General features: G+C 39.2%; 1 protein-coding gene across 1 annotated transcript in view; it reads left to right on the top strand.

The window, feature by feature from the left end:
• Nucleotides 1-26,827, top strand: part of obscnb (obscurin, cytoskeletal calmodulin and titin-interacting RhoGEF b) — a 170,288-nt gene that overhangs the window by 106,935 nt on the left and 36,526 nt on the right. Inside the window, exons 70-95 of the mRNA XM_088918145.1 lie at nt 140-1,441; nt 2,101-2,382; nt 3,093-3,174; nt 3,562-3,683; nt 4,593-4,790; nt 5,083-5,136; nt 5,689-5,787; nt 5,872-6,090; nt 6,513-6,576; nt 7,503-7,564; nt 8,581-8,703; nt 10,500-10,556; nt 12,890-13,029; nt 13,961-14,161; nt 14,648-14,730; nt 16,915-17,088; nt 17,346-17,505; nt 17,673-17,789; nt 17,994-18,158; nt 18,513-18,671; nt 18,928-19,105; nt 19,777-19,890; nt 20,483-20,650; nt 21,037-21,139; nt 21,754-21,883; nt 22,346-22,451. Of these exons, the coding sequence (XP_088774271.1) occupies nt 140-1,441; nt 2,101-2,382; nt 3,093-3,174; nt 3,562-3,683; nt 4,593-4,790; nt 5,083-5,136; nt 5,689-5,787; nt 5,872-6,090; nt 6,513-6,576; nt 7,503-7,564; nt 8,581-8,703; nt 10,500-10,556; nt 12,890-13,029; nt 13,961-14,161; nt 14,648-14,730; nt 16,915-17,088; nt 17,346-17,505; nt 17,673-17,789; nt 17,994-18,158; nt 18,513-18,671; nt 18,928-19,105; nt 19,777-19,890; nt 20,483-20,650; nt 21,037-21,139; nt 21,754-21,883; nt 22,346-22,451 (4,662 nt within the window). The remainder of the gene's footprint in view (nt 1-139; nt 1,442-2,100; nt 2,383-3,092; nt 3,175-3,561; nt 3,684-4,592; nt 4,791-5,082; nt 5,137-5,688; nt 5,788-5,871; nt 6,091-6,512; nt 6,577-7,502; nt 7,565-8,580; nt 8,704-10,499; nt 10,557-12,889; nt 13,030-13,960; nt 14,162-14,647; nt 14,731-16,914; nt 17,089-17,345; nt 17,506-17,672; nt 17,790-17,993; nt 18,159-18,512; nt 18,672-18,927; nt 19,106-19,776; nt 19,891-20,482; nt 20,651-21,036; nt 21,140-21,753; nt 21,884-22,345; nt 22,452-26,827) is intronic.

Genomic DNA, 26,827 nt, shown 5'->3' with positions numbered 1-26,827 from the left:
AAACGTTTCCTTTAGGAACTCAGTCTCAGCAGGTAGGCAAGATTGTAGAAGCGTCTCAAGCTGTGTGAACAAAAAGTAATGTACACTTTAAAAAACAACCTTATACAGCATTTTATTTACTTGCTCCCCCATCTCTCAGAGTTTACCCCGCCCATGGAGGTTCCAGGTGAAGAGGAAGAGGCCCCTATCCAGCCCAGTCTGCCCCCTGAGGCAGCTCAGGAGGGTGACCTTCATCTCCTGTGGGAGGCCCTGGCCAAGAAGCGCCGCATGAGCCGGGAGCCCACTCTGGATTCCATCTCGGAGGTGCCGGAGGAAGATGACAAACTCTCCAAGGAGCGGAGACAAAAAGCAGAGGAGGAGCCTCTTGCCAAGCCTGATCTTGAGCAGTTCTATGCCAGTTCAGAGGATGAGTCCTTAACTGGGGCCACTTCCTTAGTCTCCTATCTCAAGAAAACCAGTCAGTCCACTGTTACCTTTGTTGGAGGCCAAGCCCAAACTGTTTCTACCAAGAAATTCTATGATCTCTTTGAAATGTCTGAGGCAGAACCACCTCAGAAGATGGCAACATTGGAACCCCCTACCATGGAAATAGGGAAGGATGAGGAGTCTGAAATGACAGAGGCAGCCATTAAAATTCAGGCTGCTTTCAAAGGCTATAAGACCAGGAAGCAGTTGAAGCATCAGGGAGTCCCTGTCTTTGGTGATGTTTTTAAGGACCAGACATGTGAGCCCAATGGTACTGTCCACCTAGAATGTGTGTCACTCATGAAATCTGACATCCAGGTACGATGGCTGAAAGATGGGGAGCAGCTGTATGATGGGAAACACCATCACATTGACATCTACAATGATGGCACCTGCTGCTTGATAATCACAGGCCTGACACCCAAAGACACAGGAGTCTACACCTGTGAAATTTCGAATAAATTGGGCAAGGTATCCCACAGTGCTAAAGTCACAGTGGGAAGCTCTCGCGACGTCCCCACCCAGAAACTCAAGCACATTCCCTATGGGTACAGTGCAGATAGTGAGCCAGAGAGCTCCTCGGGTAGTGAAATGGATGAATCCCTGCGGAGAGCAGGAAAAAGGCTACGGCGACTCCTCAGGACCAGGCTGTCGCAGGACATGCCTGATGTGGAGGAGGAGCCCTTTGTGAGTGCTGATGAAGGAGACCTGGAGGCTGCTGACCAGCAAACGTACCGAGAGGATGACAAGTATATCTACATCAGGTTTGATACTCTTGCAGAGGCACAGGTAGCATCCAGACGCTTCCAAGAGATGTTCACTGTTCAGGGGGTTCCCATAGAAACGGAGATCCTGCAGGAAGGCCTTCGGAAAGTTGAACTCCGCATTATGAAGGCAGCCCCGCCTCAGGCCAAGGAGAGCCCTCTGACCCCCACTGCAGAGAAAGAACAGCCTGCTTACACACTTACTGGATCCGGTTAGTGTGCCTTCACTTCTGACACCAAGTAAAGGCTGAGTAGGATATAGTTCCTAATGCATCTCAAGACCAGGAGATGAGCATTTACATGTTTTACTTCTTGAATTCTAAAAGTTGAGTTCAGAATTTTAGAGTTCTTAATTTTTAGGGAGTTGCATTGATTGCAATGACTAGTCTGATGAGAACATTATCAGACATTGGAGCAACTAGATGATTCAAAATAGATTTTTCAATTTACTTTATTGCTGCATCATAAAAGAAAGACTCAATATTCTTAAGACCAATAAAGAACTCTTCACTGCAATACAAAGAGTTAAAACTTTTCTGTGATTGTTTTACGCTTTTTAAAAGAAATCCTATTGTATTTGCATTGATTTAAAATGTATTAAAAATTGTATTAAAATGTATTAAAATGTCAGTCTGTATAAATTCTAATGCTCAAAGTAAATGCTTACTTTGAACCAAAGACTTTCTTTTGAACTAAAGACTTCTGATCCTGTCTGTGTCCTCGTAGACATACTTTATCTAAACATCTTTACCAGTCATTGGATGACCGTGGTGTGTTAACTAACAAAACGATTGCTATCTATGCTGGTCAGATATGGGATGATCTTCAGTTGTGCTTTGTTTGCTTTTGTCCTCCATCCCTGTAATGACAGCTCCCCCTGTGTTCCTGACGGAGCTGCAGAGCCAGGACGTGCCAGACGGCTACCCAGTCAGCTTTGACTGCGTGGTCAGTGGCAAGCCCCCTCCCACTGTTCGCTGGTTCAAGGATGGGAAAGTGATCGAGGAGAATGACCACTACATGATCAACGAGGACCAGGAAGGCTGTCACCAGCTCATCATCACCGCCGTCCTGCCCAGCGACATGGGGGTGTACCGCTGCATGGCCGAGAACTACAGTGGCATCGCCTCCACCAAGGCTGAGCTGCGGGTGGATGGTGGGTACCCACTTCAGGAGCAGCAGGGGCTCTGACTTTCTTGGTCATCTCCAGCAGGAGGTCCTACCAGTCCCCGACATTAATCAATTAACCATTTATTGTCAGCTCATGTACCATTGGAGATTTCAAATTACATTGCACATTCTATAAATAGTTTTTAAAGCAGTTAAAAAACTAAAATATGAAGTTTCTTAGTTATGGTAAGTAGAAAAGGATTATTACATTGAAGGTTTTATCATTACTTCTTTAAACTCCTGTATATTTACCAAGTTCTGTATAGTTCATAACTGGAAGAATTCTTTTAAGTTGAAATGTGTTTTTATCACTTAAATGTGAAGTAAACAGTTACTGTTGATTAAGGGTTCTTGCTGCTATGACCTTCTCACTACCCCATTTAGTACCGTTTTAAGATTATGAAAATGTACAAAGCTAAAAAAGATAATTACTATCTGATAGGCTGTGCAAAATGTCTATTGAAAGAGGAGACTAAATCTGCTCTTTCCTGGGATTTCAATGTGCTTTGTATCCTACTATTTATTCTCATTAATAATATTTTATTATTTAGAATATAAGAATATACAGGGTCTTATCCCTCCATGTTATTACATATCATGTTACTTAATACATTAGTCTAACACTTCTTAATTCGGAGTCTGATTTGGTTTTAAAGGGGGTCAGGGTTTTCATTGCTATTTTTTCTTTATCTCCAGTGTCTTGCAGCTCTGACTATGACACGGCAGCTGATGCCACCGAGACCTCTTCCTATGTCAGCGCTAAGGGTTACCTGTCCAGGTGAGGCAGAGCAATGGGACAGTATTGTTTTGCATTTCAGGAGTCTGTCCACTTGAGTGTCCAGTTGTCCTCTATATAAGCCAAATCTGACAAGCTATATGCATTCTTTTCTATCAAATTTAAAATTCGGAATGTTTATGAAGTACAGTAATAGTATACAATATGTTGTTGTTGGTGTTGTTGTTGTTGCTGTTGTTGTTGTTGTTGTTGTTGTTAATGTCAATGTTATTATTAGTAGGGCAGCATGGTGGTGCAGTGGTTAGTGGGAGAAAAAAGGTGGATGGAATTTATTATCAGGAGTAATGCTAATGACTAAATAAAGTGAAATAGATTTACCACACATCAAACTAATTTAACATATTTCCCCTTCTTTGTGCGTGTGAGAAGAGAGCAGGAAGGCTTTGAATCGATGACAGAGGAGGGGCAGGTCCCCCAGGTAGTGGATGAGTTACACGACGTTTATGTCAGCCCTGGAGCCCCCATTGCCAAGATGCATGTCAAGGTCAAAGGTCAGTTAAACAATAAATTGTTAAGGCCTCTTTCTTCGTATCAGAAGACCATGAATTTTGTATTCTTACAAATTAGGCTCTTTTGCATACTGTAACCATTATTGTTGCTGTAAACCAAAGCTCAGGCCCACTGGCTGACAAATGAGGAGACCCCAAATAGAGAAGCTGGGCACTACAAAGGTGAAAAAATATTTACTGGGTCTGTCACATAATGTTTTGAAGCCTTTAGAAACATATCTAAGGCATCAAAAGTGCAATATTTAAGTTCATGTTCATTTATGTTGCTTTCTTTTCACATACAAGGAATATCATGCTAAGACTGTGTAATACCCTGACACTGGTCCATAATTAATTGCCCATGACAGTCTTCCCCACAGAATTTAATCGCAGACAGCTGTTCTCTGTTACAGTTGTTCCCCTCAATAATACTCCTTCGTTACATGTTGCCCCAGTTATAAATACTACACACGTCAGTCCACCCCTGATCAAATTCATCACCATTATGATTCAACCAGATGATGAAAGATGCAATGAATTCTTATCTTTTTACAAACCTGTATATCACAACATTTTGTAACTACGTGTACATAAATATATTGTTTAGTCATAATACCATGTTGATTTGTGTGTATGTGCATACCCAATCTAATATTCCTTTTCTCCCCATTCTGAAAAAATATTTCCATCATTTATTTTTTAGATGCCAGTGTTGTTGTCGAGACGGTGCTTAGTGATTGAGTTGGCTGGGATTTAGGATGAATTCACAAATGTTTCACTTTTTCTAAATGGTTTCTCCTGTAATGTGAAGTTTAACAGTACTTTCCTGTGCTGCCAACAACTGGACAAGAAGACATGACTGACCAACATGGCCTGGACATTTCTTGTCTTTTTCATACTGCTGGGCCTCAGGCTATCCTGCTCCACGGGTGTACTGGTTTAAGGACGGCCAGCCACTGAGGCCCTCTGACAGAGTGCTGGTGAGCGAGGAGAAAAGGCTGCACTCTCTTGAGATCCTGGAGGTCTGCCAGGAGGACGCGGGGGAGTACTCCGCCTACATCAGCAACGCCGCTGGGTCTGCCTACTCCTCCGCCAGGCTCTTTTTGCACAGTATGTAAAGACGCTGACAAAACACAGATTGAATCTGAAAGCACACTGACTTCTACAGAGCCCTGCTGTGTAGGAATGTAGCACCCAATACTAATAAGCACCATTAACTAAACAAAGCCGTGACCATGTACCCTGCAGCCCAGTAAAGTGTTCGGGAAAAGTGGACAACTCCACTTTGTCTGGGGTTTGCTTGTTTAAATACACTGGGGCTCTGTAATACAGTTTCTCTTGCTTGTTGCTGTCCAAGATAGCAGTATAACAGTCAAATGAAACTGACCAAATGTTTCCCCAGGCCCTGGGGAGCAGATTGCTGAGGGAGACAAGCCAGATGCTGGTAAAGCCAAAGGTAAAGACATCCCCCTCATTTGTCAAGCTCATGACAGAACAGGAAAATTTTAGCATTAGTGTATTTATGCGAGTGTCAAATCAGGCTAGGTGGATGTAATGCTGTATAAAGTGGGTCTCTTCACTTTTCTTATAGGATGAGGGAATTAAATAATAATGACCATTGCTATTTTGTTAGACACAAGCATGAAGTGACAAGATAAGTGTGTAGCAAAATCCTTGGAGGGGCTGAGTTTTTTATCAAACAGGTTATGATTCCACAGAATAATGCAGTTACAGATGCATACCAAAGTAAAATAAAGTGGTTGATTTTACCACTTTTTCAAAATGTATTTTAACAGTATGTTTTGAAAGGTTTGGCATTGGTGGTGATCATATTTTGTTTTGCTGCTAACACATGGCAGCCTTACTCCATCTTTAATGTACAGTAGATGCACTGGGGTATACTATAAGTATGTGTTACTCTAAAAGAGCTCTGAACCACTTGCATATGATTGTGATATACAATATATGTATTAATTTCCTGGGTAACTTTTAACTTTTGCATTTAAAGGCACAAAGGAAATGGTGGTACCCCCTCGCTTCCTGGAAAGGTTCACTAACAAGAAGGTGAAGAAAGGTTCAAGCATCACTTTGTCTGTCAAAGTGGAAGGTAGGGCTGAGAGCAAGGCTACAGACAGTCAGGGATTTTACTGTTTGTCACTCGGACCTTGACATTGTCACTGTGTTCCTACAGGGTTCCCTGTGCCCATGATTACTTGGCTTAAAGAGGAATCTGCAGAGGATGTTTTGTGGATAAAGCCAGACACACCTGGCTATAAGGTGGCCAGCTCCAAGCATCAGCACAGCTTGATTCTGCTGGATGTGGGAAGAGAGTACTCGGGCACCTACACCTGCATTGCCACCAACAAGGGTGGCCAGTCCATCTGTACTGCACAACTGGAAGTGATAGATGGTAAGATATGACTTCCGGGTTCCAGCACATGGCCAGTTCAGGCCATTTCGTGTTTCACAGTAACACAGACGGCTCAGCCTCAATGCAGTTTCTGAGTTAAAAGCACTACACATTATTTTATCTACAGTATCTTCAAAACACCACGTAAAGCCAAACCTGTACATAAAACTATGAATAACTACAGAGAAATTTTGCACTCAAAAGTTCCATAATAGTATAACCTCAGAATAGTATTTAACTTTTACTGTAAATATGGTGCCAGAGCTGCAAACACTATGGCATGGCCACATACCATACACACATTGAGAGACTTTTAAACAGAGGAATAAACAGATCTGAATAAACTCTGCAGGCTGCATAATCAAGTGTTTTGCAAATCCAGCTCTCTGTACTGTGGCTGCATTAACATCCTACTCTTTCAGCTCCCGAAGAGGAGATGCATGAAGTGGAGCAGAAAGTCGAACCCTCTCACAAGTTACCGCATGAGTGAGTGTTAAAGAGCATTCCTGTGCCTCAGAACACATTTTATTATCTGAAAATAAAGGCTGTGTAAATACAATCAACCGTTCCCAATTCCAACTAAGCTCTTTCGTTAAATGCTCAATCAGTTCATCAGCTGAGTCCATCAAGACACAGATCTTTGGTCACAGGCTTAAATCCTTTTTGTCCCACAATTTGTTTTGTGGAATGGGCAAAATAAAAGGGAATGTGCAATGTTTGTTGATTATAATCATGTGAACAGAAATATCAATAAATAAATACAAAATTTGAGCAACTATACATTACAGTAAATAAGGCTGAAATTAGATTTTTATGTATGCTCATAGATAAATTCATAGCTCACATTAGGGAGCATTTTCCAGGGCTGTGAATTCTTAATCGTAACCCCAAATCATGGCGGAAGTAAAACTTTAAAACCACTTTAGTATAATTGAAGCAAATCTCTGATCTCAAATCTCAAGATTTGATGAAGATGCATTAATAGAATTTAGAGAACAGGTTGAGGAGCAGGTCAACACAATCACTTGTAAGTGTTGTTAGGGCAGAATTTAGCCATTTGGTTTAAGACATCAGTGTCCTAATATTCATTTGATTGTTCTGTGCTTGTTATTGAGAATCACACATAAGACATGAGCAGATCAGTGAAAAATGATCACACAAGTGCACTGGACCACCTACAATCACCACAACACTGTCATCTGTGATTATTTCCTATTTCTGTTTTAGTTTTGGCCCTTGTTTGAATTCCATATGTTTTTTTAGGATCTTTTTGTAAAACAGATCCTGCTGCCTCAGAATTTCCCATCTCAGATGTGTTTTTCTGTCAGTCCGGTCATCTGTCCAAACCCTTTGCCCTTCCAGTGCTACCCTGGAGTGTCTATAGAAGGTGTGTCTGTGTTCTTGTGTTTCAGAATCATTGATATTACTGTACACCCCCCGGAAGCAGAGCACATCCTTGGAGGCCCAGGAAAAGGTAAGTGTGCAGGCTCTTTTCTTTCGGTTTTAGAATGCATAATTTCTTCTTCAGCCACTGGATTTCTGAATGTGGATTTTAGCTGGTAGGGTGGAACAGCATCCCTCTTGTTAAACAAAGCATTCCTTGTGTTAAAAGAAGTCTTAAAAGTATAGCTCGGCCTCGATCCCAGAAGGAAGAGCCATTCAAAGGAAATTCTTTCTAAGGGACCCTCCTCTGATTTGGATGTGAATATAAGTCAAAGTTAGCAACAATATACAGCTCTTAAAACCTTAAAGATATAATTTGGAAGATGCATTTGTATGTTTCTAATGTCAAAATTACCTATGCAACACTGCCCTAATTTCACTGCAATTTCCCTCACGGGATTAATAAAGTATCTATCTGGGTGAACTAGCTGTCCATGGTTGCTAAATTTGACTTCTTACAAAACGTGTAATCAGAAGTTTCCTTAGACAGTTCTGCTCTCTTCAGCAATGTGAACTGCTCAGTACCTGTCTGAGCTACTATCATCCTACTAAGCCCATCTACAGTCTATGGGTGACAGGGCCTTCTCCTGTTATGCCCCAAAGCTCCTGGAATTCTATCCCCAAAGATACCAGAGAGTCACCTTCTCTGAGCTTTTTCAAATTGAGACTCAAACCTTCTCCTTTAGAAATGCTTTTATTTAGCTGGATCTGTGTCTGCTCCTTTGCTTTCCTACTGTATTCCAAACCTGTTTTTAAAGGCGCTAGATAAAATAAAGTTAATAATAATACATTTCGGAATAATTTTTAACAATGACCTTTCAAACCTTTTTTTCCTGAGCTCTTGAATAATTTCTTTGAACATAACCCTCCTCACAGACAAACTTTGTTAGCATTTTGTTTCATTGTTGTTTTGCTTCAAGAAAAACAATTCACTTCACAAATAACAAAACTGGGTCTGTGAAATATGTGCCGGAGTGCTGCAGAGGAAATTTATGGATAGCCCAGCAAAGGATTCCATATGTCTTTGTTTTAAAAAAAATTCTTTAGAACAAGTGGAGCGTGTCGGCAGTAAACTCCCGAGCCCTTATCTGGGGGAAGTGGGTACAGAGGAGTTCTTACAAAAGCTGACCTCCCAGATCACAGAGATGGTATCGGCCAAGATCACACAAGGTGAGAAAGATCTGCCCTGGAGTGTTCCATTGAAACCCACCAAGGGGAGTACTTAACCCATATCTTCCTGTATACAGTATATATCTAGAGCTATAGTCACTTATCTCCCCTGTGATTTTCATTAATGCATGTATCAAACCCAGGGTTTTTTGGCTATTATGTTTAATATTGACCATCACTCATGGAGGTTAACATTGGAGACACAGCTTTGATTTGTAGACACTTCATTGAGTAAAGCTATGTTAATAACAATTTCATAATTCCTCATCTAAAATACTAACAAAGAGAACCGAAACTGTTTCAGCCAACTAACAACTACAATACTCAAGGTGTTAATGATGAATTATTTTAAAATATTTTTAGTTTTGGCAGCCTTCATTTCATGTTGAATGAAAGTAGATTTGTGAAAGAGAGCTGAAAAATATTTCTTTATGTTCACACAACACTAGTAATTAGTAACATAAAGTGTAATAATGTCAAACAATTACACTTTTCAGTACTAAGATGCTTGCACTCTAGCAAGCTATAAGTAGTGCAATTTGTTTCTTTCATCTTATGTTTCATCTTTCCCTCCTGAATGAAGTGCAAGAGCAGATATGCCTTTTGATACATTATTATTAACAATCTAACAAGTTATTGTATTTCTTAAATATTTCATTTAACTTTCTTTAAGTAATATTGAGGGATTTTACTTATCTTTATGTTCATATTCATTCTGTTTGTACAACTTACATTTAGTCTTGGAATTTCACAGTGCAGAAAATGCTTGATTACCAGGGAAATGTTCACATTTTTATGTGTCTAAAGATGTGACAATATACAATGCCTATTAATTCAAATTAATTCAGACCCTTCCCATTTTGTGTGCCATTTAGTGAAATTACAAATTGAAGCACACATTCTAAACTTCATATTTTGTTTCAAAAGCTAAATGCTCCAACTGAAGACTTCTAAGAGTAAGATAAGTTCCAACAAATGCTAAAGATAAATACTAAAAACTAAAATATTTTGGAACATGTAGATTTGGACTTGTGTTTTGGGTCATTGTCTTGTTGTAAGGTGAACTTTTTGTCCACTTTTAGGCTGAAGCAGTTTCTCATACAAGATTTAGTACTTTTCCAGGACCTAGTACTTTTCTTCATAATCTAAGCAGATCTATAACATAATGCTGACACTACCATACTTGACAGTAGGGGTGGTATTGACTTAGACCAACACTATGTTGGGTCTTAATCAGATGTAACACTTGTATTTAGTATAAAATATTCAAAATTTGACTTGTCTGACCACATTTTTGCAATATCACTTACTGTAGGTGCTTTGTTGCAAACCCCATGTTGGATTTGAGAGCTTTTTTTTTCATAACCACACAAGCCTCCTTTGTGCAAGGGTCTGAATTGCAAGACACTGTAGATTTTCATTTTCAAGAAAACTTGAAATAAACTGTTGTCTTGTTCATTTGTAAGACTGAAATTATTCTTATTAAGTTATACAGTAAACATTATAGTTTTATGAATATAGCCTTTTCTGCTGTTTTGTTGTAATATTTGTATTAATTTATATTCAGATTAATAGGTTGAATAATGGATTAAAACATCTTTGTTCGGACACATTAATATGCTTGCCAGTGTTAATTTATGGTTTGTTTGCTGTGGCATTTGGATGCTGGAAGGGGTCTTGCTGCCTGATTTGTGCTCCAGATAGTTCTACCATCTGTTCCCCCATTTCTTCATCCATTCCTTTATTCACCCATTCACTCACTCACTTACTCATTCAATCATTCGTTTGTTATTCAGACAGCTTTACGAACCATCAAGTGCTCCAGTGGATGAGGTCATGGCCCAAAGTATACAGTATGTATCTATGGTATATTAAGGCTCAATAATAGTATACAGTACAGTAGATTTTGTATTATTTCTAAAGAAGCATATCCCTACCCAGGATGGCAACTTCACTGTTCCATACTTTGCCCGGCAGCCACATTTAACAGTGTAGGCAGCTTTTATTGCCTCTGATTTTGTATCTGGTTTTTCAACCTGACCTAGAGGTGGCCAGTCCAGGACCTGGAAAGCCACGATCTTTATGGGTGACTTTCAGCTCATCAGTTTCAAAACGCTTTCATTTTGACCACATATGGAGGTGATTTGTGAAATTAAGTATTTTTAAACATCTTCTCAAACAACAAATTCCACCACCCTGAAGATCGCAGAAGCTGTAACTGGTCATTGCTGACTTAATTGAATGCCTCTTTCACTAGATAGATCAAAGTTTGAAGTCTGTGAAAATTGATGATTTAAGGATGACCTATGACCTGCAGGGTTGTGGCTTTCCAGCAACAGGGCTGACTACCATTTTCTGTTTTATCACAGGAACAAATACTCACTCACTTCACACACAACTTAGACCTGGAACTGAAGTGGATTTATAAATGCAGCCTTCAGCACACCTTTAATCATGTGTTTCATTATGATGAGATGTATTTCTGAGTGATTTTATTTCCTAATGGTAGATTTGGAATTTTAACAGCTTGTAAATTAAGACTTGAGGAATATTAATTAGTAATAACTCCACACATCTTATCCTCTGGTTTGCTTGCATGTTTTGCTTCCAGGTTCACAATAAATTACTCATGCTCAGTATAAATGTCTATTCTACATTTATACTGTGTTGAAAACATTTAATTACATAAAAGAGTGCATTTTTTAGCATTATGTTGTGTAAAAAATGTAAACAGCTTACTTCCTCATTTTGCTCATCAGTTGAACACTAACTGGCTACAACAGGAGCATCAGACCACAGCAAAAATAAAAATGCCTTGTTTCCAGGAGATGTTTTGAAAGTTCCAACCTTTGAAGAATTTGAGATTAATGATATTGATGTGTTGTATTACCAGTGCTTGTGCAAGTTGTGTATAATGATGTGCAGCATGTATTAACTTTCTTTTTTTATGTAATCAATTTAAAAATTTAGTTGTCAAAACTATTTTCCACTTTTATATGAATCAGTTTGAAATGACCTAGTCATTGTTAATCCATTCCCAGTTATAACACCTCTAACTTTCTGGGAGTGATGTAGATCATTTGCTCTGAAATGTGCATCTTCATGTCTCTATTGTGAGACAATGGACCAGACAAAGGACTAACACAGTCATTACATACAGTATATCATAGACCTGTGACAGATGACACTGGCTGGTTTGTGGTGAATTTGAAATGAATGAAACTCGTCCAATTATTGGGCTCTAAGTGTCTGAGCACTTGACTCCTGCTTGCTGTTACAATGGCCTTATGGTGACAGGTGACATACTGTGCTCCATGCAGAGATCCTTTCTATTATCTCTCTTAAAATTTCTTAAAATTCCCCAGTGACTGACAATACAAAGGGTTTTTGTTTATGTTACATCCATGCTAAAACAATTAGGGACAAGCAAGCTTGATTTGATGTGCTTCCAGATCTGTGAAGTTTTGTAGCACTGGATGTCCTGTAAGTATTTGCACACTTTAATGTCTCTGTTGTCTGAGACGGTGGAATACTATCATTTTCATGGCTGTTGACAAATTCTCATGTAGCCTTTCACAAGGGGTAAAACCTGCACATTGTTCTCCTCAATCAAAATATGTACTGTATTTTATTTAAAAAACAGAGGAGCCAGCCATAGTGTATGTCTTATTACATAAAATGGTGGTGTTCCCATACGGTATACATTATAACTGACATATGCATTTTTTTCATTTCTCTTTCTTTTTGTATTCTTAATTGTGTTGTGACATCTGTATACACTCACAGTGTGAAACAACAATTATCATTTAACTCTCTGCTGCCAGTTCTGCACCTACCTGGAAGAAATGAAGAAAGATTTTTTCAGATCATTCTACACCGAAGCAAGTTTGAGCTTTTTTCCTGCTTTCAGCTCATGCCAGTGCTGACGCCACTGCGCAGTAACTTGCAAAGCTGCTCTCCAGGGTTCTTTGTTTTTCTTCAAGCATTCATTCTTTTTACATCCCCTCCCACCCCCACCAGGTGATGGTTTAAAGTGCCACATTGCTGATGCCACTGGGAATGCCTCACACTTCGCCAGTCACTAGACTCTAACCCTCACCTGAGCCTTAATCTGAGTTAGAAGCTAGCACCTTCAGCCAGTCAGCGGTCTTTGTGGATGTTGACAGTACCATCTCACTTGTTGCAGCTTCGCTCCGCATCCCAGGAGTGGATAGCGATGATGAGACAAAGACCCCCTCCCCCTCGCCACATCATGGACGCTCACGGCCATCCTCCCTCATTGCGGAGTCTTCCTCTGAATCTGATGAAGGGGAGTCCAGGGGAGAGGTATTAATGAATGTTAGCCAGTCATACTGTTCTGAAATCTGCATTGTTTCATCACAGTGATCGTGATCATTTTTTTTTTTAGTTTAGATAAAAATGTAGTGAGAGAAGTAACATTTCTTAATAAATTCTTATATTTCTTTGTATTTTTTTAACTCCATTTGTTATACAAAATCTTCGCTTACATAAACTACACTACAGTTTGCATAAGAATGAATCTGCCAGAGCTTAAAGATGTGTGATTCCTGGACAAAAACAAAACATTCAAGACACAGTCAATACCCATTGACTGGAAAAAATACTGAATTAGCACCCACGCATTGCAAAAGAGTAACAAAACAGAAACAATTATAGAATGATAAATCTTTCTTCTCAAAATCTGGTTATTGAAATTAATTAGAACTAAATTTGAGAACCATTTGTATGGGAAGGTGAATCTAGGTGATTGTAAATATGGAATTAGAAAAGGCAGTTTTGACTGTGTCTTTGACTTGTTTGAACAAATCAAATTAACATTAAACAAAAACTTAGGCTTTTGAATGTTGGCTGATTTTATGTTTAATAAATAATGATAAAGTAAAATGTGTGTGTGTGTGTTATTTGTCACATGAGGTTAGATTTATCTACTGTTAGGTCTTGCTGAGGACTAGGCAAAGATGTGTTTTAATAGGTAAAGACTTAGAATCTTGGGTGTATTTTCTTATTCACTGTAAATCAGAGCATTCAAGTGCATTTAAAACTGAAAGAGTAGGCAGTTTTCTGTGGGAGTTTTTTTTTCATTTTGCTGAAGTTGATACCCTGGCTTCTTTTAATTACTAAATGAGATACTCTTAGCTACTAGTAAGCAAAATAACCTATGCTAAAATGTCTCTTGTACTATAATCCGTCTTATATTTTTGTGACTGTGTGTTGACCACATTCTCTATCTCTCTAGATGTTTGATATCTACGTAGCTACAGCTGACTACACCCCTGCTGGTGGCCAAAAAGAAGCCATTGCTCTGAAAGAGGGACAATATGTGGAGGTCCTAGATTCAGCACATCCTCTCAAGTGGCTTGTTCGCACTAAACCCACAAAGTCCACTCCATCTCGACAAGGCTGGGTTTCCCCAGCCTACCTTGACAAGAAGCTAAAGGTACACTGGTGTTGAAAGTGTTTTAGAGCAATTTTTACACCAGAGGTCTGCAAGCTTTGTACTGTAAAGTAATCGTGCAAGATTAGTAGGAATCCATTACTCCAGCTGCCCAGAAAAACAGACACACTGTAGCTCTAGACAAAGCAACCCTCCTGTATCTTTTCAAATCTGGAACTCATTTGCAATTCAGTTCAAACCTTGACTTGAATATGTGCATTTTCCCAAATACACTCTAAGGATATAGGGAAAGTTTACAAAAGGGAAAGTAAAGAATAACACATCCAGTTTACTACAGGGTTGTAGGTGACCCCATTTCAAAAGAAGTAGGAAACATTTCTTGCATTAAGTATCATAATGTTAGAAAAATTGTTAAGCCAGCATTCAGAATGCAGAATTCCCCCAAATTCTTTGAGTTCTTTTGTTACAGAAATCCATTTCAGCTGAAATTTAATATTGATGACTGTTTTCCCCATTATTGTGTCACAGCTTTCTCCAGACACACCTGTAGGAGAAGCTCCAGAGATCAGTGGAGAAGAGGTTTCTGAAGATGAATACAAGAGAAGACTATGGTAAGGAGACATGAGCACCCCAAGAATTTCATGCCATGATCAGGATAGATTTCAGAGCACCTCGGGGAAAAGTAGATTATGCTCATCAATTTAGAGAAGGTTACAAAACCATTTTTAAACATCTGTAGTTTAATACATCCACTGTCAGACAGATGTCTGAAAATGAAAAAAATATATATTTAAGACCGTGGTGACTCTGCCTAGTACCAATCATCAGGACAAGATCTCCCAAAGAGCAGCCTGGAAGTTCATTGCAAAATTCACAAAGAACCCCTGAGTAACATCCAAAGTTCTACAAGCCTCTCTGAGTGCAGCTAATGTCACTGTTCATGCCTTAACCATCAGGAAAAGACTGAAGGGGAATGGCTTTCATGGGAAGATAGGCAGGCAGAAGGCATCATTGATGGAACCATGAATTCGTGGTTGTTTTACCAAATTCTGGAGAAGAATGTAAGGCCATCCATTCATCAGCTGAAACAGACGAAAGTTGTCATACAGCAAGACGATAATTCTCAATATACAAGCAAATCTACAACAGCATACTTGAAGAAGACATTTTGCATTTTGGATTAGTGAAGTCATAGTCCAGACCTAAACCCCATTGAAATGCAATGGCAGAACCTGAGATGAGATGTGTATGTAAGGCAACCACCAAATGTCATCAACGTGAATCAGTTCTATAAAGTAAAATGAGCCAAAACCCCTAAAAGGTGATTTGTGAGACTGATACACATTTGCATAAAATATCTAAAACAGCATGTCTTATGTGTTGAGTTTAATTAAATTATCTTCATCTTTCATTAAGACTTTCATGAAGATTGTGTTGGGTCTAAAATACACAAGAATATAGACTAACCTAGGGAGTTTGCAATCTTTTTCGCTGCCCTGTACGTTTCAAAACAATGAGGAACATGTAGAGACAAAAGTCCGTGCTGACAGTTACAAAAAAGGAAATACTTGCTGGTTTAGGTGCCTTCTTCAGGTGTGTAGGGGAATGAGGGACACAGCAGGAATATGAGGCAATGTGAAGTAAGGTGGACAAATTTTAAAAAAAAAACAAGAGAAGTGAAAGACAGCTAAATAGATGTGGATGTGTTTTACAACTTCCTTGGGGATTCATGGACAGGAGAGGTAAAAACTCTTTTCTTCGATCTCTATTCTCACTAGTTCCCTGAAATGACTTATTTTTCCTTCGACAATATAAATAGTAAGGCACTTTCTGTAAGAGATGCTGTCCTTTGCCCTTTGGATGATCTTGAAATGACTAGACAGGTATTGTCAATATGAGTAAGCTGGATATATATACCAGTATATACATTTGCAGGTAATACATCTGTTTATTTTTAAATAATATTAATAATACCTTAAACATATGTAACACTTTTCTGGACACTCCACTCAAAGTGCTTTCATGTAATGGGGACTCCCCTCCACCACCACCAATGAGCAGCATCCACCTGAATCATGAGACAGCAGCCGCAGTGCGCCAGTATGTTCACCTCACACCAGCTATCAGTGGGGAGGAGAACAGAGTGATGAAGCCAATTCATAGATGGGGATTATTAGGAGGCCTTGATTTGTAAAGGTCAATGGGAAATTTGGCCAGAACATCGAGGTAACACTCCTAACCTTTTCAAGAAACATCTTGGGATCTTTAATGACCATAAAGGATCAGGACCTCATCCGAAGGAGGGTGCCCTTTTACAGTATAGTGTCTCTGTCACTATACTGGCATTGGGACCCACACAGACTGCAGGGTGAGCACCCCCTACTGTCCCAACTAACAACACTTCCAACCTTCGTTTTTTCCCTGAAGGCCCTCATCCATGTACTGGCCAAGATCACACCTGCTTAGCTCCAGTGGGTTGCCAGTAGTGAGTTGCAGGGTTATATGGCTGCAATAGTCACTGAAATAAAAAAAAAATTCTGGCATGGATAGAGCCTGTAGGTGGTTAAGAGCACAGTGGACAAGAATACTATGTATATCAGGTGGTGGCATTCTAACACAGTTCCACACTCTAAACTTCAATTCTACTCTGCATTTATTAAAAGTGAAATACACATTCTTGTGTGATCGCATATGTGATATCTCCCTCTTTTACCATTATCACAACAAATATTGTGTTTTTCTTTGACCACTGTATGACAATGCATGACATGTATTTGTTTTACTTTTATTCCTAGTCATCTTATCCAGGAGTTGATAGCGAGTGAGGAAGAGTTTGTGCGGGACATGGACTTCTTTGTGTCTCACCATGTGCAGCATGTCAGCTCCAGCCCCGATGTGCCTTCTGTTGTCACCACCAAAAAGGATGCCATCTTTAGGAACATTGATGACATTAGCACTTTCCACAACAGGTAAAGGGGTCCAACACTGATGGCCATAAGCACAGTTTGTTACTCCTTAGAAGCAGCATATTGGTTATATTTTTTCTGATCATTGTTCTTTTCATGTATCAATATTGTCCTTTCCTTTTTTTCTCTGTTTTCTTCTTCTATAGCTTTCTAATGACCTTTTATTGATACTACTAATAAGTGATTACAAGCAACAGTGGATACAAGAAAGTAAATCTTACTAATACTGGATATCTCAATAATGAATTCTCCCTATGCAGCACCTTGTTCCCCGGCCTGAGTGAATGTGACACTGATGATGATGTGGCCATGCGCTTCATAAAAAATAGTGAAGGCTTTGAGAAATACATCCACTACCTGGTGGGGAAGCCCCAGGGTGAGGCTGCATTGAGCAACAAAGCTGTCCATGACTACTTCAAGGTAAGGATTACACTGTCCCTCAGTATGTGGCCTCTTTTGAGGGGAGGTATTATTTTCACAGCAACCTCCCAGAGCAAACCTTTGTAGTACCAAAACTTTTTATATCAATGAGTAAATCAAAGTGACTCTTTGTTACCCCCTGTTGTGTATATCTCCTTTTGACACAGAGATACACAGAGGCAGAGCTGGCCCTTGAAGACCCTTCTCAAGTCCCAGTCCCACCTGTCCATGCCTATCTGGAGAAACCCCTGGAAAGGATCCAAAAGTACAAGACTGTGCTCAAGGTGAGGGGTTTTAGAAATGTCTCAGAAAGTGCAGCTTGTGTTTACCTCCTGAAATATGAATATGAACTCCTTAAACTTTCAGGTCTCAGTAGTTGTCTTTCAGCTTTCTTTTCCAGTGTCGTAAGATGTCAAATTGAAACGATGCAGTCTTGATATTGCAATTGCTGAATGAATGAATTGCTGGGTGTCTTATTATTTCCACAGGAAATGATTCGAAACAAAGCAAGAAATGGTCAGAACTGCTGCCTCCTGGAGGAGGCCTTTGCCATAGTTTCATCTCTCCCGCGCCGCTCTGAGAACACACACCATGTCACACTTATCGAGAACTATCCTGCGACCCTGGAGGCTCTTGGGGAGCCTATCAGACAGGTGACACTCCTCAAACCGTCTGCCATAGGGACAGCAGTTACTGAATTACAGCTGGAAGTTACTCCACACATTGTTTTTTTGTTGGCGTCAGTAAATTACACAAATATTTGACAACATTTTTTTTTGCTGTCAGTGGATGACATTAGTATCTGAAGTGTTAAGAATAAACAAAAAATAAGACAATTTAACAGCATCATTGAAAAACAACTGAATATCAGTGGCACTGAAGCATAAATACATTATTAAAAGCTTTGCCATGTTCAGTATTGTTGTAATTGTATTATCAAAAGGATGTTGTGAATATCTCATGGCTTCTTAAGTATGCTGATGCCATCTTGTGTTCTGATGTGGCAGGGACCATTCACTGTGTGGGAGGGGGCCCCAGGAGCTAGAGCGTCTTTCCGGGGACACCACCGGCATGTCTTCCTCTTCAAAAACTACATCCTGATTTGCAAACCCAAGAGAGACAGCAACACTGACACACAGACTTACATCTTCAAGAACATGATGAAGGTAATTATGAAGAGGACACCAGGGAGCTCATGCTGGAGATTTGAACTGTCATGAAAATAAATAGTAAGTAGCTCTTCACAATGCTGAAGGGGGCAAAACTGTCTAAAGAGACTCTTCATTCCATCTTTATTCACCTCCCTCAGCATTGTGAAATGCTAATCGCTAATAAATATTCATGTTGATCTGTCTGCCACTGCATCAGCCTGATCCTCGTTGACAAGGTTTGTGTGTTGACTGTGATGGTGCTGTCCCTCAGCTGACCAACATTGACGTGAATGACATAGTGGAGGGGGATGACCGCTCATTCGAGATCTGGCACGAACGGGAGGACTCAGTGAGGAAGTACACCTTGCAGGCCAGGACTGTCATCATCAAGAACTCTTGGCTGAAGGATCTCTGTGACCTGCAGCAGCGCTACAGTCTGCCAGCCTGGAGTGAGTTCCTTCATCACCTTCTCAAGTCCACTCTTATCACATAGCCCAGAAGGCATAGCCACACTCTATGGGAGGAACATTCTCTATGCTTTTGGCTGCACCATTGCTCATTACTAAATTGGGCCAATTGTATATTGGAAGTATCTTGAAAATCTGATTTATAAGCATTTGATGTTTTAAAGTTAGAGTTTCCATTGATAACATTGTGTGCGCATCTGTGCTCTAAGGTGAATACTCAGGGTGCAAGCCATTTCAAACTACAATACACTGTTGAAGAGTAAAAACAGGTCAAAGGATATTCAATGGAGAGTGATAAAAGATATTGTTAATTATGAATGTCTTGTAGTGTTCTTTCAGGGGAATATTTCTAAATTGATTTGCTTTATGATAGTGTTTTCTTTTCATCATCATAGTAGACACTGGTGATTTAAGCAAGACGTAATACAGTGGATTTCTACACTGTATATATTCATGACCATAGTAAAAATTGTCATGGCTGGGCAGAACTAAAGACAGGATTAGAACTACTTATTGCTGTAAGGAAATCCAATGTTACTGCAGAGAAGGGTCAATGCATAGCCATGTGTACATGATTTACCTTATAGGAAGTAACGCTTATGTCAATTATGGTTTACTGTATCATAATATCTGTCATGTATGTCTGGGTGAAGGTCCCCCTGATTTTGAGGAGGTTCTCGCTGACTGCACGGCTGAGCTTGGGGAGACAGTCAAACTGGCCTGCAAGGTCACAGGAACACCCAAACCCGTGGTTACGTGGTACAAGGGTAAGAGGAGTGGAGGATGTAGCTAGAAATCACACATTCTGCTGATTTGTGCTTGTTACACGGATATATTCATCAACACCTTAAAAAATCATCTGACTGTTGCTGATGGGAAAATTGTATCACAATAGCTAATGATTTAAGTGTGTAGTTTGGAAAAGAATATTAGTTGTGGAAGTAGTTAATTTTGCTTTTGTTTATTAGATGTTGTATGTTTTTAATTAAGAAACTGAATGATGCATAAATTCTATTGAGGCCTTTTTAGCACAATTATCTAGTATGCGAGAATCATATTTTGTTTTGTAATTGAGAAGTAGTCCCATAAAAGACTCCAAAAAAAAATCCCATCTTCTCCACCTAAGATTGGTAAATTATTACGTCTTCCTAACCCTCTTTGTTAGCATTCCCCTCATTTTTTCTTTAACAGTCTTTTATATGATTTTTTTTTTTACTATTACATACAAATTGAGCACTCTTAACAGCCTTTGAAGATAAGTGATGGGGGCAGGCTAGTTTTGTTTTTTAGAAAGGCAGTGAAAGTGGTTTGCTGACAGTGTGGAGTGGGGGATCATCCCATGTGTCCCCCATATAACAGATGGCCGGCCAGTTGATGTGGACCCTCACCACATCATCATCGAGGACCCTGACGGCTCCTGCACCCTCATCCTGGACAACATGACTGCGGAGGACTCAGGACAGTACATGTGCTTCGCTGCCAGCAGTGCGGGCAATGCTAGCACACTGGGCAAGATCCTAGTACAGGGTACGTCTTGGTACCAAGCGTGACTACTCTTGGTAACGTCCAGTTTGTACCCTGGTATTGTCCTGGTACCTTTGATTATTGCCAACCTGTAAAACGTCAGTTTTAATTTGTACCAGAAATAATAAAAATAATAATGCCAACTGGAACCCCCAGCTTGTGTTGCAAAAGAATTGCCCCTACTTTGATCAATGAAGAATAAATATAGCCCATCAATCAAGTCTTTTGTTGTAGTTCTAAGTAACTGTGAAGTGCTTTACTGTTATCCAGACTTCCTTGCTCCAAACCCGCAGACATCTATGAGAAGATGAAATGGAGGAAGAACCAGGATATTCTTGACACAAAATTACTCACAATATGATTTGTAATGTTCCTTTTGCCCTCTGCAGTGCCTCCCCGCTTTGTGAACAAGTTGAGGAATGCTGTGCTTGTCCAAGGAGAGGACTGCCAGTTCACTTGTACCATACAGGGTGCCCCAAGCCCACAGATCAGGTACGTATGCTACCATTACTCTCTGAGCTCAAAGGTCCTTTCACTGATGGCAAATATTTCTGATACTTTGCTCTTCCAAAACACAGCACTCTTTTTAAATGCTCCAGCTTATAAACAGGCTGTTTTGAAGAATACACTATTTCATCCCAAGAACAACACCCAGAGCAGGCCATAAGTCATGTTTTTATTAAAAAAAATCTCAGTAATACATGACATTAGGCTAGGTATTTCTAAATGTTTCAATAATGGAATTTCAAAATGAAGTATGAAATAGACTGAAATAATGTGATAATAACCACCAACTACTATAGACAAGAAATCTCAAGCATAATGAGAACCATACCCTTCACTCCAACCCTAGGGTTTTATTTTGCAGAAGGTGGCAGGTTCCATCTAAAATAAATAAGACATTTACATCTAAAATTAATTAACATATGCCTCATTATCCATTTCTGAAATTTAATTTTCCAATCCCTGTATTACAGTGTGACCATGTTTTCTCATGTTCCCATAAGAGTAAAAAGAGTAATAATAATTACAATCCCAGAGATGATAATGCTTTGCCGAATTAGTTCCTCTACAGTGACAGTGTCTCTGTGTCACCCTCGTGACAGGTGGACTAAGGATGGCGTTCTGCTGACAGACCAGGAGAAGTACCAGACATTCAGTGAGCCACGTAGTGGAGTGGTGGTACTGGTCATCAAGACCCCAGGGGAGAGTGACCTGGGACGATACCAGTGTGAGGTACTGACATCTCTTAAATCCATTATTAGCCATAGATAGTGACTTCAAAGAAGCTTTTCTCTTTATGGGACGTATTTTTCTTTCAACTTAACAGCTTTTCTCCTCATGCATGCTAGCATTTTGGCACAAACATTTAATTCCTTGGAAGCTTTTTATTTTGTTCTCTTTTTGTTCTCTAAGTGTCTCCCTTACAATTTTCCTTTGGTGGCTCTCAAGCCTCTCCATTCCAGTTTAACTGTTCATTAATTTCTCTGCAGATTCTTGACTCAGGTTTGATACCCAACTCACCTCTAAGATATTACATCTATGCAGATAGCCCTTGTGATAGAAGCCAAAGCCAAAGCCAAAGCCAAAGCCTTCTTCAGAACAGCATGCCCTTGGCCTCGTGCATTGTGATTGCTGACTGGTGTTTGTATTTGTACTGATGTGTCAGAAATTAAACCCATTGATCTTGTGTCCCAGCTGAAGAACAGGTTGGGCACTGCGACCTGCGCAGCCGAGCTGTGTCTGCAGTCTGCTGCCCTGATGGCCAGCGAGCGGAGGGGGGAGCAGGCCATCTGTATTGAAGGTAGGAGACACTGCTTGCACAGCCTTGTCCTTCTACAGGAGAAGGCTAGAGAGCCACTGTTTTATTTTGCTTTCCACCCCAGTCTTAATAATAATAGATTTTATTTATAAAGTGCCTTTCCAAACCCAGAGACACTGCACATGGTGATAAAGAAAAAAGTAAATGTATGATAAGTAAAAGAAAAAAATAAACAAGAGCATACAGGTTTATACAGATATAATTTAGGGCTGTGAAACAATGGCCCTAATAAAAAGGCAAGTTTGCAGTGTGGATTTAAAGAGAGTCAAAGAATTTGTCTCTCATAAGTTCTGAGGAAGGTCATTCCACAGCACTGGAGCAGCAGCAGAAAAGGTACGGTCTCCAAAAGTCCAAGATTTAGTCCTGGATACAGCGAGCAAAGGAGCAGTCTCAGCTGAATGGAGCCTATGGGTGGGATTGTAAACATGGAGAAGTTCAGAGGTATATGATGGAGTCAGATTATTTTAAACCATGAAAGTCAGTAACAAGATCTTATATTGAATAGTGTACGTGACTTTATAAGTCACCACTGTAGAGACTTTAGTAAGGTCTGTTGTGAATTAGTAGTCTAGCTGCAAAGTTTTGAAAATATTGCAACTTGTTGAGAGATGTGCTAGGGAGCCCATAGAGTAAAGAGTTGCAGAAATCGAGCCTTGATGTTATAAATGCATTAATCAAGCACTCTGTGTCAGATAGTGATAGCAATTGCCTAATGAAGGCAATATTTCTAAGATGAAAAGAAGAAGTCTTACTGTTTTTTCATATGGGCTAAGCTAGTTTACTGTGACTGTCAGTCTTTGTTTTCATTGTAACATAATGCTTTATATAATGAAAATGAATATCAAGGTCCTATTGTCAACTTGAACCTGCTTGAAAAATTAGAAGACTATGATTCACTGTAATGCACAGGATTTTGAAATGGCTTGACAACCTATGTTTGTACTAGAGTAGTGCATTCATATATAGTGTGTGGTACATGACTAAGAGATTACTGTCTTCTGCAATTTCTGAGCAGTGTTACTTTTTTATCAGTTATTTTATAAGATCGCAATAAACTGTCAAACTATCAAGTTTATAGTCTAGTTCACCTGCAATATAAAAGTTGTAATTGCTTGTTTTTTTGTGGAAGACTGCCAATGAGTGCAGGGAAGACACACTTTCAGTGATAAAAATTGTTTTGGATAAAACAAATAATCTTTGAGCCATTCTGATGTAGGTCAGGATAAAGCTTCACTCACAAGGATCTTTCTTTTGGCAGTATACAGGGAAAACTGACTGTGGAGAGAGAAGCTGGTATTCTCTATGGGCTTGAAATGTAATATTTTAAATAGTTTTTACTTAATTGTTATAGCTGAAGCTAGGCAATACATGATACACACACTGCTTTTGTTTTGACATTTCTCTACATCTTGGGGAGTTCTTCTCAGTTAGACAGTGACAGCTTTATATTATTACATTTTCCTTAATGAATTAATCTCTTCAGAGGTAACTTAAAAGACTGGCTGGCCAGTTTTTTCTTGAAAATGCTCCACTTTTCTTGTTGGATTAATTTTTAGAAAATTAATTCTAAAAATAGGTGTTATGTCCCAGTGTGTGGTCCATGTGTGTTTTGTTGTTATGTTCCACAGTTCTGACTTTGATTGTTCTCCCTCCCTCATTGGTCCATCATTACACCATTGTTTCCGTATCCCGTCATCTTCATTTTACTCTCGACCAATCAGAACTCATCTTATTCAGTATATAACATGGAGGTTTTCAGAAAGAAGAGGCCTTTCGTTTGACTTTGGTCAGCTTCCTTCACTTTCTTAGCCAGTTCCATTTTATTTGTTGTTTTCTTTTCTTTGGCACTGCTCTAGTTCCCTACCCCTGTGTGTTATTGTCTTATTACGTACCAGTCACTTATTCATCTTAAAATAATCACTTTTTGCACCAACCCTTGTTGTCTTGCTTCCTAAGTCCCTCACCAGAACCCACCTGCATCCAAAAATTATCCTAAATGTTACACCCCTTTACCCCTATACACTTGGGGTCGTAACAATAATGTTATGTTATGAATACAAATAAGGATAAGGATACATTCCAACCTGGCTTGTCCCCAGAAGTTAGCAGTATATGACTGAGTCTAATAGTATCTACATTAAACAAATGTGTGATAGATTTTTTAATTCTTTGTGTGTAATAGATTTATTTTTTAACATTGGATTCCTCTGATTTTTGCTCTGTGTTTTACTCTTTTATGAGGAATATTATCGAAAGCTTTCTGGAAATCTACATATAATATCCTCCAAGATATTGGGACACCACAGTCAAAATGATTATTTTTGCTTAATGATCAAACAAGTTGTATTTGTAATGTACATAATTGCATATTTTGTGTACTTATCAAGTTAATGTGACTCTTATGACTCTGCACATTATCTGTCTGTGTCTTTACGATCAGATTTTAGTTTGAAACAACTAGGCAGATTTAGTCCTGCAAATGGGCATCAATGTGGCCAGTGCAATGCTTGAACTTGCTTATCTTCATTATTTATTATACTGTCTTTCACACGTAGGGTGATCCAAAGCAAGCTTTCACTTTTAAAACACATGGCAATAGAAGGAGGTACTATTATCAGCTTGCAAGTCCCCAGAAATCACTTTCCTTTCATTTGACTTTCTGTTCAATATCACTTTCCATGGTAATCATCTTCATATCAATTCTACTACTTTCTAAACCAAATGTGGATTTGAGATACATACTGTAAGATAATTGTCTCCATCCTAATTCTTGAAATTGCTTGTTGAATTCCTCAGCTAATTTTGTCAAAGAATGTTTCTGGGCAAATCAATTTTTCTTTGTTTCCAGTTTTACTTATACCAGTATTTTCTCCGGCATTGGAATGTGCTGTAGCGTTTTGTGCTTTTAATTGGATGGATCACATGCCCAGTTTCAGTTTGAAAGCATTCAATCCTCTGATAATATGTGAAAAGTCTCTGTCCTTTCTCTGCAGTTCATTCTTCTACTTGTTCAACTTTGGATATTGTCAAATATCAGAAATTTAACTACATGCATTGTCTGAAAGCCGACTGCACACATCAATCTGTAATTTAAAGAAAGCTATTATTCTCTGTATTGGATAGAAAAATCGATGTAGAATATTCCCACTGCTTAGGGGAATCAGGATAGACAACCAGCCCAATGTAAGCAGGATTCAAGGATTCAAATCAAGCTGATGAAGTGTTCTTGTTCAATTCAAATTTGCAATTCTGACAATGATTTTCATCACAAGTAAAAAGTCTTTAACTTGCTGGTGCATTATTTACAGTGGTATATCTTCTTCAAAGAAGCTTGCATTAGTATCAAGTATGGTGAACGCATCATCTGTTGTGACAAGTGTCTTGATGGATTGTTTTTTTTCTAGACTGTATCAAATACAAATCAGTGCTTCAGCAGAAGCCTTCCCTTTTCCTCTAGTTCAGAAAGAAATTACTATTGAGCTTTCAAAACCTTTCTTGTGTGGTGTCATTGTAAATTATCTTTTTTATTTATCAATATGCTTGTATAAAGCAGAAGATATGCATACTTCCACTTTCATCTTCCACTATTTTGAACAAAATTGTCACTTTCTCATTCTGACATGAAGTACAGTTTCTTTTTGGAAGGACCAGGCCTATGAGCTATTGTTTATGTAATGTAGGAAGATATTTTTAAGGATATTTTAAGGAGTTCTAGTTATAGGGTCATTTCTAACCAGTTGACATACACTCCAGGTACAGTAAACTCCCAAATGCTGAATAGAATCATGAAGAGGAGGTCAGCTCATAACCAGTGAGGTACATGGCGTACGGTAGCTTGATGTTATGCCTGTGTTTCATCTGAAACAAAAAGGAAATTGGGGACTGAGACCAAGTTTGACTGGTTGTTCACAATGGTGGTCTAGTTCTTAATAGTAGATAAGCAAGAGTGAAGTTAAAAAAAAACACAACAGAAGTGATTTAGCACAAAACTACATACAGTAGTTGGTCATATACATGAAGGCTGAAAATTAGCCCAATGGCACTCAGATGTAGTAATTGTTCTACAGGTGTTAAAATGAAAATCATTTTGGTTAAGCTCTAATTCTGCTGTGGTGTTAATAAAGGTTTGTAAGGCATTTAAGTCTCTGTAAGATGCCTGAGTCTTCACCAGGGTTGAGCACGTATTGTATCATGATCCCTCTCTTCCATCATTTCACCAGCATCATCCCCACTCTTTAAAGATCACTGCCATCACTCATTTTAATGAGAACCATTCCTTTAACAGAGAGGTGACATTTCATATCCACTCTGTTGTCTAATGCTTGTGCCCTGTAACACGCTTTGATACTACATCAGTC

Source organism: Atractosteus spatula, chromosome 6 (genome assembly GCF_055471065.1).
Source record: "Atractosteus spatula isolate fAtrSpa1 chromosome 6, fAtrSpa1.hap1, whole genome shotgun sequence".
NCBI classification, from domain to species: Eukaryota; Metazoa; Chordata; class Actinopteri; order Semionotiformes; family Lepisosteidae; genus Atractosteus; species Atractosteus spatula.
The sequence above is the reverse complement of the archived record's forward strand: the minus strand, read 5'-3'. Positions and strand labels throughout refer to the sequence as shown.